The sequence below is a fragment of the Lytechinus pictus genome, chromosome 11 (assembly GCF_037042905.1).
Source record: "Lytechinus pictus isolate F3 Inbred chromosome 11, Lp3.0, whole genome shotgun sequence".
In the NCBI taxonomy this organism is placed as follows: domain Eukaryota; kingdom Metazoa; phylum Echinodermata; class Echinoidea; order Temnopleuroida; family Toxopneustidae; genus Lytechinus; species Lytechinus pictus.
The window spans coordinates 5,427,894-5,442,200 of record NC_087255.1 but is presented as its reverse complement, the minus strand read 5'-3'; the positions used below and the strand labels follow the sequence as shown (position 1 = coordinate 5,442,200).

General features: G+C 36.8%; 2 protein-coding genes across 2 annotated transcripts in view; one reads left to right on the top strand and one right to left on the bottom strand.

The window, feature by feature from the left end:
- Window positions 1-4,997, bottom strand: part of LOC129271333 (ADP-ribose pyrophosphatase, mitochondrial-like) — a 24,244-nt gene extending 19,247 nt beyond the window's left edge. The window contains exons 1-2 of the mRNA XM_064106565.1: window positions 4,904-4,997; window positions 4,440-4,574 (exon numbers count right to left, since the gene is read on the bottom strand). Coding sequence (XP_063962635.1) covers window positions 4,440-4,574; window positions 4,904-4,997 — 229 coding nt within the window. The remainder of the gene's footprint in view (window positions 1-4,439; window positions 4,575-4,903) is intronic.
- Window positions 4,998-8,075: 3,078 nt separating this feature from the next.
- Window positions 8,076-14,307, top strand: part of LOC129271332 (tyrosine-protein kinase receptor Tie-1-like) — a 31,982-nt gene continuing 25,750 nt past the window's right edge. Inside the window, exons 1-4 of the mRNA XM_064106659.1 lie at window positions 8,076-8,900; window positions 11,259-11,516; window positions 13,520-13,681; window positions 14,076-14,270. Coding sequence (XP_063962729.1) covers window positions 8,831-8,900; window positions 11,259-11,516; window positions 13,520-13,681; window positions 14,076-14,270 — 685 coding nt within the window. The 5' untranslated portion in view covers window positions 8,076-8,830. The remainder of the gene's footprint in view (window positions 8,901-11,258; window positions 11,517-13,519; window positions 13,682-14,075; window positions 14,271-14,307) is intronic.

Below are 14,307 nucleotides of genomic sequence, written 5' to 3'. Positions count from 1 at the left end.
TATAACCGTTTTTTGTTTTTTTTCCCCAGCTTTTAATATTCCCTTCTCCCCCCTAATTTATGTAGTCACTGTCCCCCTTTTCCTTGTTATTAAAACCTATTTTGCCGTTCTTCATATATGGTCAAGATTGTCCTACTTTACTTTTAATTATATACGAGATCTAAACATATCCCATAGAAGAAAAAAACGTACATGTATAACACTCTTCATTTTCCCCCGTCATCTGCTACATCTTGTTTCCCTATTTCGCTTCCTTGTTTTGTTCTTCTATCTTTCTCCTGATTTCTTTTTTTCAGAGAAGGAACAAATTGGTGTTCATTCTTTAAATTTCCAAGTGAATGTATATATCTCTATTCTAGCTATTCGTCCCATCATCTGCCATAAAAAATGATTATGTCCTTGTTATGTTTATTTATTCTAGGCTTAATCACCAGTGAATGATAAAAAAGGAGATGATCTGTATTTTGGATATATCCCAGTAGAAATTACGAAAAATTGCCTCGCGTGATGTAAATTATCGTGCTATCAAGGTAGTTTATGATAGTTTTCCGACGTTTGTTTTACTAAATCATCATAAATAGATGATACCGGTACTCAAGTTTGCTATTTTCCCTCACTGTGTTGTGAAACAAAGTTTGATTTTTCCCTTAAGAAGTGAAATGTTGTAACCAATTGTAATTCAATATGCACTTCATTATAATCATGATGTGCAATTCGTTATACAAGAACTGTTTACTTTTATTTAAAAATAGATTTTTTTTTTTTAAACAAGTGCACATCAAGTTTCCAATAATGCATATAGCATTTTCATTTATTTGAAAGTAGGATAAAAGAGCATTGTAGATTAAATGCCTTGCTCACGGGCATAGGTGCCGCGGCCGGGGATCGAACCCCGGACTTTCCATGCATAGCTAGGCGCCTTTGACCACTCGGCCACGGCACCTCAATATAGCCAGGACACGCCACACGGCACCTCAATCAAAATCGGGAGCTTACGTATACGTAAGATCGTATCTCTGTGTGAAATTGTGTCACACACGCCATCTACGCTCTCATTGCAAGTCACTGTGTTGTGCATTTAACTGTACTGTGAAAAATAATCGAAGTTTTAAAATGTCACAAGTTTCTTATTTTACATTCGTTTTGGGCGAAATTTTCAGCATTTTCAGCGTTCAGCTTGTTTGCTTTTTCTCTTTCTAGCCTAATGGGAGAATTTTTTGAATAACTTTGCTTAATGCTTTATTCCCTAATTCGACTCTCAATCGTGAATAAATTATTTTCAGTCACGCCTCACTATCCTTAAGCACAACCAGTGCAACAACATCAACACCTGAAATAGAAAACATTTATATACTTTCCAAAAAACATACCTGTTTCGAGGGGAGCACCAAGCTTCGACGGCAAGACAGCACGAACGGTACTTACTGACGAATGTACTGAGGCCTCCCTCTGAGTTCAGATCTCGAAGAACTCATCAATGTACTGTACATGCTGTAAGGCCTATTCATCCATCAGAATTCTCTTTGCTCTATCTTCTTGCATCCAGTCAATCGTCCACATATCCATCCCGAATAAGACGTCCGTACTGTGCTGTGTCGAACTCGGTCAGTGAATTCCGAATCGTTTAGGAATTCAGACACTCCTCACGCAAGCATTGTTATGCTAATCGGATACTTCTGCTAAGAAAAGAAAATGTATTTATTCCCTAATTCGACTCTCAATCGTGAATAAATTATTTTCAGTCACGCCTCACTATCCTTAAGCACAACCAGTGCAACAACATCAACACCTGAAATAGAAAACATTTATATACTTTCCAAAAAACATACCTGTTTCGAGGGGAGCACCAAGCTTCGACGGCAAGACAAGCTAAACTTATAGCTCCCCCTCTCAGTCAATCAAAGAACGGGTAAACAAGAAAATGAGTTACACGACGCAATCATTTCAATTTAACCAACTTTAAATGTATAATGATAATAATACATGTCTCATTCAACAATCTCATCGAACGCCTACAATCCATCTTTAACAAAGTTATACGTATAATCATACTAGGCTGAGGCTAATTTACCCGGTATAAAAATAATTCTAAAGCCCCAAATTCATAGAAATTGAAAGACAATCCTTCATATTGCCTTTAATATATCCATCCTTAGCAGTCTCCGACCTCCACCTACCATGTTTCTTAAACAACCTGTCTGGAACACCAAAGTTCGCTGCTGCTGTGGCTCCGCCACTTCGGAGGCTATGCATGCCAAAACTCTTTGGATTCAACCCTACTTTCGCCAACGCCTCTCTCAATAATTCTAAACATCTAGTATAAGACAACTGTCCACGTCTTAACTTGTAACTATTACTGGATTTACAGTAATTTAGAGGCCTAAAAGAAATACTTCATCAGAGGCATCGTTAAGCCCCGCTGCAATCAAATATTTCCTCAAAGCTAATACGGGGCAGGTGGGGAATTTGTAGCACCTATAAGAACCCATGCTCCTTGCCTGTAAATATCGGTTTTACTTTTCATGATGAAAGTATTCACATGAGACAAATACAAGTCTAAATCACATTTACGAATATGTATCATTTCATCAAATCGTAGAATGCCTGCGTAGGAAATCAAAATCATAGCACATAATCGAATATCTAATAGACTCGTTGAAGATCCATACTTCTCAACAACTGCTTTCAAAATGTCTGGGGTTATAACTTCTTTCTTAACGATCGGTTTGTTTAGTAATTTCTTTAAACATTGTAAAACAATATGTATGAACTTGCGATCACAGGGATTAACATTCATCCTTGGCTTGCAGTCAAAATGCCACTTAATGGCGTAAAAAGCCGATTCTATCCTCGAATAAGGAGCTTCTCTTTGATACAAATGAATAAGATAGCGACTAATATCTTCTGGTTCTGCTGTGTCAGAATTTACTTTATTTTGCTTACACTAATCTCTCCAGGTATTCAACGCTCTGTTGTATTTACTCATAGTGTTATCAGCTCTCGAAGCTGTCAAGACCTTGTTCAAAGTTATATCATATCCTTCATGAAGAGAATTTCTGGATTTAAGAAAAATTAAACAAAACTTATAAGCTGGTATATATTTATCTCAACACAATATATTCAAATTGTGATAAATTCTCAAGTTCAGTCATTCTTATCAAATTCTCAAAATTTAATCACTTCTAATACGTTTTACAGCCATGACAGCAAAATTAAACATTAACTATGCAGCTATCCTCAAACCAGGTGGTTTTATATTTTCACTAAAATTTCAGTATGAAATTCATTAGATCACAATTCCATATCATAATTCGTTTCAATCGTCTTGAAGGCTTAGCAAAACAATAGCTTTGGGATTCATTTCCTTTGCGAAAATATTTATTTTTGCCTTAAAACACTTGCAAAAAAATTTCTGAAACATTTCATTCACAAGAATTCTGTAATTTTGAGACTTTGAATGTTTTCAATCATCACCAATTTCTTCATTCTGAGCTCCGCCGCCAGTAAATTATAACTAATTTGAGAATGAAATCTCATATCAATTCCTTATCAACCTTTACGATGGTTATCCTTTTACATAATCATAACATTCTCCAATTTCCATCACCACTTCTTTGCTCTGCAGCATAAGTGGATCCTAGCTATGCAGCTATCTGCCATGCGGCCGTGTAAAAATTACATGTTGCATTCCAACAGTATAATTTTGAATTAACCTCCATCAAATGGATTTATTACATACCAGCATTCATGTCAGCCATCTCTCACAAACCGTTTTTTTTTTTTTTTTTTTTTTTTTTAATTATTATTTCTGCCTTGAACGAAAATTCCTTGAGGATTATCAATTTTGAAGTATTCAGAGAATAAGGAACGAAAATCACTTTGTTCAGAGAAAAGAATCGGCCAGAAGGGTGCAGACGGCCAGAAGGGAACAACCAAAGTCCCCCTAGCAGAACAAAACCTTCAGATGCTTAAGTACTTGCCCTATACATGCTATACATTCGATAGGTGGAACCAACCAATTATTCTCGCCCGACCAATCACATGAGAAGGGATCAACATGATCTATTAGGGGACACCAATATTTAGAATTGAACTTCTTAATTTTGAAATTAAAATCGTCCGCAAGTCTGTCCACAGTGTGAGGGCCCCAGATTTTGTCCAAAAATCCGACAAATTCATCTGACACACCCCAATCATCAAAATCTATCATGCGACTTAATGCATCTGCAAAACGGTTCTCCTCTCTGGGAGCCCAATGAACGTGAAGACTAATGTTGTTTCTTTTACACAACTCAAATATGTGTAAACTCATCTCATGCAATTCTGCAATCATACTTCCTTTATTTACAATCGATCCTACTCCTTTATTATCACAGAGGACCTTGACAGTTTTATGTCTCATGTGAGATACAACTGTTTGCAGTGTCATACTTACTGACTTGAGTTCTCTCCAAGTGGAGTTTTTAACCATTTCAAACTCAAACCAATCTCATCCCATTTCATGCCTGCGCACTCAGAAACCCAGGCCCCGCAGCCTGATGGACTTGCATCAGAATAGATGAAAGTCTGTGGAACTGAATAAGCAGAAATAATGTTTACGTTAAGAATATGCAAATTCTTCTCCAGAAGAAGAACACGAATATTAATTCATCACTATTGATCACATTATGTCCTATCCCAATGTACCCTCCGGATGATTTCGTGATGCATAAATCTGGTTTTTAATTTGAGTAACTGTGCCAAACACTGGATACAATGTATCTTTCCAACTATAACTACGATCTTTCGTTCTGAAACCTCAGGCAATTCTGCTTGAAATGAATCTGAACATAACTCAAGATCCTTCATCCTTCTTTCAGTAATCTTTATATAAGCTACTCTGCTTTCCCGTGGTATTCCTAACCAATCCAAACACTGGACAGGAGTCCATTGAGATATTTCTCAACATTTGGTATCAAACCTGCTTCAAGTAAGTCATTTTTCACCGTCTTGACCATAGTATCATACGAATCAAAGGAAGCAGCACGACCCAATCATCTATATACAAAAAAAAATGAAAATACCATTTCTATACGCCAATGATTAACGATAGGCTTAAATCGTGTAATGAAAACAAAGGTAGCTGTTGCCAACCCAATGACAACACCTAAAAGGAGAAAAACCTTGTACCACTACCAAAATCCCAACTAAAGCCTACAATTTTTCATGCACTTGAAAAATGTAATAATGATGATAACCTTGCTTAAGTTCAAAGGAAAGCATAAAATCTCCCTGTTTTAAATAAGACATGACTACATTCCAGTCTTCAAGTATAATAGTGTTCTTCCACAAGTGTTAGTTGACATAACGTTAACCAAGAATCAGTCTCTTTTTATATCTGAACTCTGAATTGAATCTGAAAGGGGGTAACATCATGGGGTGTAGTGGTGGATTCAACAACCAAACCCTTTTTAATAATAATTCGTTAATGGCTTCAGAAACGAAATCGGGATCGATGTCAATGCTGACTTATCATCTTATTGTAAGGTAATTTGTAACCATGTTCATTGACATCTACAACAAATTGAGATGCATCAGTTGATTTCCAAATTGTAAGGAAGCATTCAATCTACCTTTAACCAAAGGTTCTGAATTTCATTGATCATACTCATAATTTCTCAAATAAAATTCTTCCTCCTACCCTGCACATCTTGTCGAATCAACACTAACGTTACTCGATGTTTCCCAACCGAAACAAATTCAACAATGCTCTGTTTCTATATTTCTTAATTTAGAAGGGCCCGCTGACGGACCAGGAGTAGTCAATATATTCCAGATTGTTTGATCTGTGTCATATCTATGTCTAGGTTCATTAGTAAGAGGTGGAATTCAACCAAAATAACACATCTTTTCTTAACATATAATTATGGACTAGGTAGAATCAAGAATAGATTCCTTTGCTACGCCCTTCTGATCATTCTACTCTTCAGTTCTCAAATACCACACTTCGTCAAATACAGAACAAAACTGACATTTACCTTGCTCAGTTTGACCATGATCAATGGATCATTTAACTCTGTTGAGCATTGTTATCTCTGAAGGATGAATCTTGCTGGGATCTTGCTTCCTGATACCTGGGCAACTTCTCCAGTGCCCATGTCTACCACAGGCAAAACGTTCGTCGGTGGTCTGAGGCAACTTGCATACCCGCGCCAACTATTTTGTACATATAAGTTGGCGACACTGCCAAGCGAATATCGATTTCTTGACCCAAAGGGTATACGAAATAAGTTGTCGGAAGTAGTAGAAGAACCTTGAAAATTTCCAACATTCTTGCCCAATATAACCTTTGTTTGTTGAACGAAATAACTTACGCTTTCTATTTACACAAGCCTGAGCTTGCCTCATTCTTTTCTCCCTCATCAGTATTCATCCAATGCGGACCAACCTAAAATATAAAAATGATCTCTATATATCTATTTGATTAATCTCCCATAATTAAGTCATAAAGTAATTCCGCTGAAAAACGAACAGCTTCCATTAACAACATAAGGCCATATCTATTATGTACAACCGTTCATAAATTTCAAAAGCAATAGCCTAGTTTGGAATTTTCATTCATCTTTATCTCACTAACCTGCTTCAGATTCATCTGCTTTTCTGATATGTTTCTTCCTTTTAATTATATCTGCAATACCTTACTTCAGCAAAGCAAGGGCTGCGCCCGCTGCTTACCTTACTCTAATAAGGCAAATTTCTTATCCAACTCCTCCTGGCCTCTAGAATTATATTCATATTGAACCTTATTACCTTTCGAAAGACATCTCCGACGCCCTTTTTTAGTTGTAGAAGCTCCGCTGACCCGGGCAATGTATCGAGAATCAACATAATCAAACAGCCAGCCCAATCTTTAAACGAGCCAATGCTTCCTTTGTAGCATTGCTTACAAGAAGGCGAAGAGACTCCAGATTATTGAGTAAAATTTTCTGAAACTGCCTTTAATTTGTGGCATAACCCGAGGTTAATTTCTTGATTCGCCATTATTTTATATTTAACATCGAATCCAAACGTAGATCTATTACGATAAGGCCTATAGAGTTTAACACGTGGAAGAAGCGTTGAAAATAAGACGTCCGTACTGTGCTGTGTCGAACTCGGTCAGTGAATTCCGAATCGTTTAGGAATTCAGACACTCCTCACGCAAGCATTGTTATGCTAATCGGATACTTCTGCTAAGAAAAGAAAATGTATTTCTTGAAACCTTTTGAACAGATGAGTTTATTCGAATAATCCCAGCATAATGTTGTTGAAGTGTTTTAAATATTACTCTGACTACATTCAATAAAATGTTATTCTTTTTATGTTAATTGAACATATATATTTCTTAATCTTTTTCTCTATCCCTCTCTCTTTTCACCTCTTTTATTTTGTCTCCCGATCTCTCTCTCCCCCTCTCTCCGTTTCTATCTCTCTCTTCGTTTTCTCTCATTCTCTCTTTTTGTTGAATTGCTATTCTATTGTCATATGTTTAATATCACATGGTGGTACACTCTACGACCCCGGACACATCCTGATGATAACCAATTATTTAGTTCAGTGTGGCGTATCCTGGCTATATACCCCCTTTGAACGATCACAATATCATAATAGTGAGTTTTCGCAACTGTATGAATTCAAGTAGATAGTACATACATTGACAATGCCCGTAACATGACAAAGAACAGCTTGGTGGTCTTTGTCGAAAGTTGGTGAACCAGAACGGCAGTTTCGTCCTACGTTTCGGAGCCGACGAACAATTGCAAGCATGTTGTTTGTCCAGATTCCAGGACGAATCTGCTGTTTTGATTCACCGATTTTCGACAAAGACTTCTTGGTTGTGCTTTGTCATGAAAGGCATTGGACAATACATTTTCTATGTTCTTGAATTTGTCGTGTGTCCTGGAAGCGAAAGCTCCTTATTGACTGCGGCTTGCGCGCTTTGTAGATAATACTCCAAGATCCCAACCCACCGCTAGTCCCCAGTCCTCCCAATAAGCCAGCGAATGGACCAACCATGCAGGTAGTCTGTTTTAAGTCACCCCGACAAGACCGATGCCAAACCGACAAAGGATATCACGTTATAACCAATGACAAACCATCGGTCGGTGCCGGGGATCGGTGTGACTGCCTTTGACAGCCAATAGTCATTATTATTAACCGCACGGTGTAAACCGATATGTACCTGCTAAGTGTATCTCAAGGTATAGTCACACATTATCCGCCCGTCAACTGTGTGTTTTTCAACTTTCGTCCGTGACAGTGGGTACAGATATGCTAATTGAACTCTTGTTAATTAACTTTCGATGCTCCCGGAGTTACAGCTCAGATTGATGACAAGTGAGATCACCGAGTTTTTGATTCTCAATCATGCTCAGATTCAATTCAATATCTTAAAATTTTTAGTTATGACCGCTTTGACATTAACAGTCAAATAGCTTTTTTTTCCATTTCGATACTTAGACATCACTTTCGTGACTTTCTTGGCGTACTGAAACGTCGAACCGTCTCAGCATTTGGCAAACTTAACTATTCCAGTTTGGAGACGAAATCCCCCAGCACTTTGAGACTTTACTCATGACACCAAATTTTTTACTTATCCTCCTGCCACTTCGAGAAGCAATCTACGACCTCGTTATTTTGACAAGCGACCCAAATGTGTGCCATCGGTCTCGGCGTTGAGGAACTTCATTCTTTATTTTCGCATTTCAAGACGAAATTTTCGCCCAATCTCATGATTCTCGTGACATAGTCTCGTGCTGTAACTTCATAAAGAAGAGAACCCCTTTTCTATTGGTTGAAAGATCCTCTAGACATGAAGGCATCGGGAATAATAGTCTTCGTTTGTTTCATTTCGATGGGGAACGAACATGCCCAGGCACAAGGTAGGTATATCAATTTGCTTTAATAATCCAGGAGACAGCAGCTTTTCAAATATATTGCCAATAAAACTTTGTATCGATGAGGCAGTTGAGTTATAGGCTAAGTAAAATGTTTAGAGGGGGTGAGATACTTTTAAAATTAGGTCTAGGCCTGTGTAATATCATTAACAACATTTAAAGGTATTGTTTAACTTTGTGAGCAGCCGATTTAAAAAATTCTCAAACCAAGATGAAACATGAGTACAAGTGCATGTATTAGAACTAATAAACCCTGAAAACGACCATTATTGAGAATGAAAAGCTAAAACTACAAGGCAAACCCCGATTTTGTAAATAGGCGTCTTATAGACGCCTAAATAGTACACATAAGTGTATGGGATGAAATTAAGATGGTGTTTTCGGTCACTTTATATTTCAATTTTTGAAGCACTAAATAATTATTTTCGAACGCAATTTTTTCCGGGCTTCATTTTTGTAACATATCACAGACACAGGTGACAAGTGTGACCTTCTAGCTCAGATTTTTTAAAAGTCAAACAAATGTTAACCAATCACTTTAATTGTGTATACCATCTATCCGTAAAGTTGTCCGTAGCTTTCAGTGACATCGGCGATCCAAAATATCAAACACATGTCACAAAAATGTAGATTCCACATATTCACAAGATGGTTTAAACCATGTCTCACACCATGCGCGATGAATTTGAGGGATTATTTTATTTTGGAACAAAATTTGAATGGAGGGGGGGGGGTGCTCCCCCGTCCTCGCCGGGAATCTTCACCTTGTTCACAACATAACGTCAAAAATTCAAATAAGTCGTATTTTATACAAAATGAAAGGCGAGTGACGTCATCGGCCCTCACATTTGCGCGTTGCCTGTGGTGTGCATATAATAAACCCCAACTATTTAAAAGTATCATGAATGTCACATTTCAGCGAAACGCTTCTTTGATTTTACACTATCATTTAAATAAACTTGGTTCGGTGTAGATTTACGTTTAGCGTGCACCAAGTATTTCAATCTTTGATTCAGTTTTTATTTCCGCTCCATTTAAATAAATGCCATGTGTGTTAGCTTACCATTGAGTCCGTGGGAGCATTCATGTAACAAAATAGTTGGTAAACTTTACTGACATTTGTTATAAGCTACTGTAAATCATAGTGCCTGATTGGCTGAGAGCAAATTGGTCAGTGAAAAACCACTGACAAAACTTTTCGTGAAAGGCTCCCCGGAAATCTTTTTAGAGAAAGTCATTATCAAACTTGAAGGATATCAAGGAAACGACCGATTGGTTTCGGATGAATTTAACTGTCGAATGACCTCGAAACCTTATTAACCATGAGAAATTCTTCTTTCCTTGTTATGGACTCTCTGTGAGTTTTCCCACCAGGTTGAAATTTAATGACTCATTTCTCCATGTACACAGTAAAAATAGCAAATTGTTTAAGCCTTTAACAAGTTGTTAAACAAGTTGTTTAAACTTAAAAAAAAAAACCTGTTTAAAACGTTGTTTAAAAAGTTTAAACAGTAGTTGTTAGAGTGGCGGGCTTAAACAACAACAGTAAAAATATCACATTGTTTAAGCCTTACACAAGTTGTTTAAACCTTTTAAACAACCTGTTTAAAAAGTTTAAACTGTTGTTTAAAAATTTTTACACAGTAGTTGTTAGAGTGGCGGGCTTAAACAACGTGCTTAAAATTTTAAACAGCGTTTCTACAGTGTAGGTTTTTAGAAGAATATTTTTCAAAGTCAAATGATAACGAGCAAAAGAAAAACAAGAAAAAAACAAAAAGAAACAAAAATAATTTTTTCTCATTTCGTTCGTCGTTGGAGAAAGCGAAGAATGGATATTGCTAATGAGATGGTAAAAAAAGTTTACACTGAATATAATAAAATAAGAAGTTTTTTTCCTTTGATCGAGGAACCTCGAGGTCGACCTCGTTTATTCTGTAAGCGATCCGAAGCTAAGTTCTTTGCATTTTGTAAAATTGTTTTCTTATAATGTTTGAAGAGCAAACAAAAAATAAAAAGCCTTAAACAATCAGTTTAATCAGTTAAGCTGGGATTGCTTTTAGCAAATCAATAACCGGAAAAAACAGAAATTACATGAAAACATGCGAACGAAAATGAGAAGGAAAACACCGGTGGGGGTGGGGTGATATGATTTTTTTAGGGAAAGAAATTCCCAGCCAAAATGTCGACAGATTAATACGATGTCAAAATGGCTACGTATTCGAGAAAGCGCAATATAAAGCATGAGATTGCATATACGATACAATTACAAATTGACAACAATAATAACTAAAGCAAATGGATTACATAACATTACATATGTTTATCTCTCACTAATTCTCACAGACTTTCCATGGGCCCAGGGTTCATCCTTCGCTGAGCCTGACCCTATGCCCAGTCACCACTACATTCATAGCTATGTATTTCCGGAACCAGCGAACCCCGATCCCGTCTTCCCGTTCCCCAACTCTCCCTACGTCATCCCACCACCTGCCGTTGACGAGACGCGTACAGAGGTTGCACTTCCGGTCCAGCCAACACAACGCCAGGTTCTCCTTCCGGTAGGGCCAACTGGTGGAGTCACTGTCACCCATGTGAAGTCGAGTGAGTCATTGGAGTTATATTTCAAGTTTCGATCTTACATATAAGTTTGAAAACATAATCATTCGTCATCTATTATTGTGGGAATTTTTGATCTCTCAAAACAATCAAAATTGATTTAAGTGAGCTGCACCATAATGGCTCATTGCCATTTCCTACTATAACAACGTGGACATTAATTCTATTATCAAACGCATCTATAGGCTATATTTGTGTCAGATTTGGTTTATTAGAACGGCAGAGTTATATTTTCGTAAATATAGATGTATCTGTTTGTTATATTGTCTCTGTTTATTTATTCTTTAAAAAGTTGTAAATATCAATATATGAACTGTGTTTCAAATTTTGTCATATTCCTTTTCATTACGAACCATTAACAAATAACAGTATATTTATCTACACCATAGTACATGAAGGATCTACTCATATGTCAGGTATGTGATATGACATATGCAAAACTTTGAAAAATCACAACTTTGCTAACGGATTTACTTCGAATCGTTATTAAGTTCGTTTCTCTCAATCTTCTGCCTAAATTTAAAAGCAACCTGACCTCACGATACAATTACTATTCCAGTTTGCCCTCTCTTGCATGTCTGAATCAATAATGGGTGATTTCAAGTTCAGTGTTGACCTTTTGGTGTTGGTGTTTTTTTTGGTGTCAATTTTTACACGATTATAACACCAAACATAAAATAAAGATGGTCCCGAAAAGTCACTCACAAGTTGTTGAGATGTCAATGATGTGATCTGGATCAGTTTTCCAAACTCTGAATCAGTTTTGGAGCTAGGGGAAGAAATCCAAATTTCAACACCAACGCCAACACCAAGGCCAACACCGGACTTGAAATCACCCAATGTAATCATTCGATAAATAAATAACTTATATATGGGGCGTTACAAGAAACTTACATTCAATTACAAGTAAAGCTTTAGTTCCAAATGGAAGTATAAACCCTATGATTAAACGCAAATGTCTAGTTGATTTGCGTTTAAGGACGTTCCACAGTTATGTTTGTGCGCATTATGATCTGCGCATAGTTTACACTCTGCGCGCTGACGTCACTTTGGATGAACAGGTGATTAATTAGCTGCGGGTATGAGCTGATTTTTCTCATCTTCTGCACTTTAACTGCAGATCCGATGCGTTATTTCATGAATATAAAAAATGGAATTATCCCATGGACCATTCAAAAAAATATTCTCTACAATTTCAAAATACTTTACTCTGCAGTGCTGCCAAGAATCACGAATATTAGCCCGAGTTTGAATAAATGGTAGAGTGGTTTTGATTTTTTCTTCACATAGATACTAAGCATTCGGCGCATTTTTGGTGTTTTAAAAAGCACATTTGCTCTAATAAAAATGCTGATAGTTTAAAAACAAGCACATGAACCCCTATTTTTTAATGTTTGTACCCCTTAGGTATACCTTCCTCTACAACTCTGCAAATTTTGGTGAAAATGACATGGATTTTGAATAAAGTGCAGCATTTATTGTACGTTTGTAGTTTGTTACTGAAATTTTACATTTTTTAGATTGGGATTTTGTTATCTTTTACGCCATTTTTAAGAACTGACAGTGCTGTTAAACTTAAAATTGCAAACAAATAGCACTATAAATATATTCTCCATTCTAACGATACAATTATTAACTCTCTTGCGAAATTTGATGACTTTTTCATGTATTTTGACTGAGTAATAGAGGTTTAAACTCATTGTAGTAATCTTGGGCGGTCTAAAAATGTCAAATTCTTTTGAATGCGCAATTCTTAAAAACATCAATTTGGGTGAACTTTGAAGCTCTATAGCAAAAAAATCAAGCACATGGACCTATGTTAATTTTTGCATATTTCGAATATTAAGGTTTTAAAGTATCTATGTGCAAAGTTCGGTGAAAATGACATGGATTTCACTTTAACTGTGGAACGTCCTTAAATGTTCCTCGCATCGCCCAAATAGTCGAACAATATAGTAACTCGTCAATAAATCATAATTAATTATTAGGCAAAGAACCTGTCTTGACTACGTTGAGTCCCACTCTAAGCCCGGATCATTATGTTCGTATGACGATGACGTTGGTGAACCCTATTGGCGTGGACCAAGGCCATTCATCCTATGGTTGTTATCTAAGCCAGCCTGATGTGGGAAGATCATCTCTATCAATAGGTATCAACAATTGTGCTATTTATTCTTTTTTTAATCTGTCTCTCTATAATTCTCTTTCCTGCCTTTCGAAATTGTCTTTTTCTGATCAACTAATCTATACCTCGCTTCCTTTACTACTTAATTTCTATTTTCTTCCTTTTCTTGCTAGTATTGCCGTTGTTGTGCTTATCATTTTCATGTTCTTCTTCTGATAAATAATACATCTTTTCATGAATTCATCATCAAATATCATCATTTCATTAAAAACAATTACAAACTGCATAATGACGGTTAAAAATTCCAATTTCAATTTGTGATCTATTTGTGAGTCGATTCCGTCAACAAAAATGTGAGATTGTACATCCGATTTTAAACAACTTACTTAAATTTATCATAATGGCTTCGTTGCTTGCAGGCAGATATTCCCAGACCAGAGACGGGGGCGCGGCAGGGGAGTGGTCTCCCCCAGAAGGGCGTCGGCTAGGAGGTCATGGGATGGCAGTGAACCTGAATTCCAGCGGGACAGGTGGATTTGGGACCTACTACTGCCAGGGGTCGCAGCCCGACAAGGATCTCACCACAGTGATCGGGATCTTCCTGACATCCAATCGTGAGTCAATGTAATACTTTTCAATTCAATTCATTTA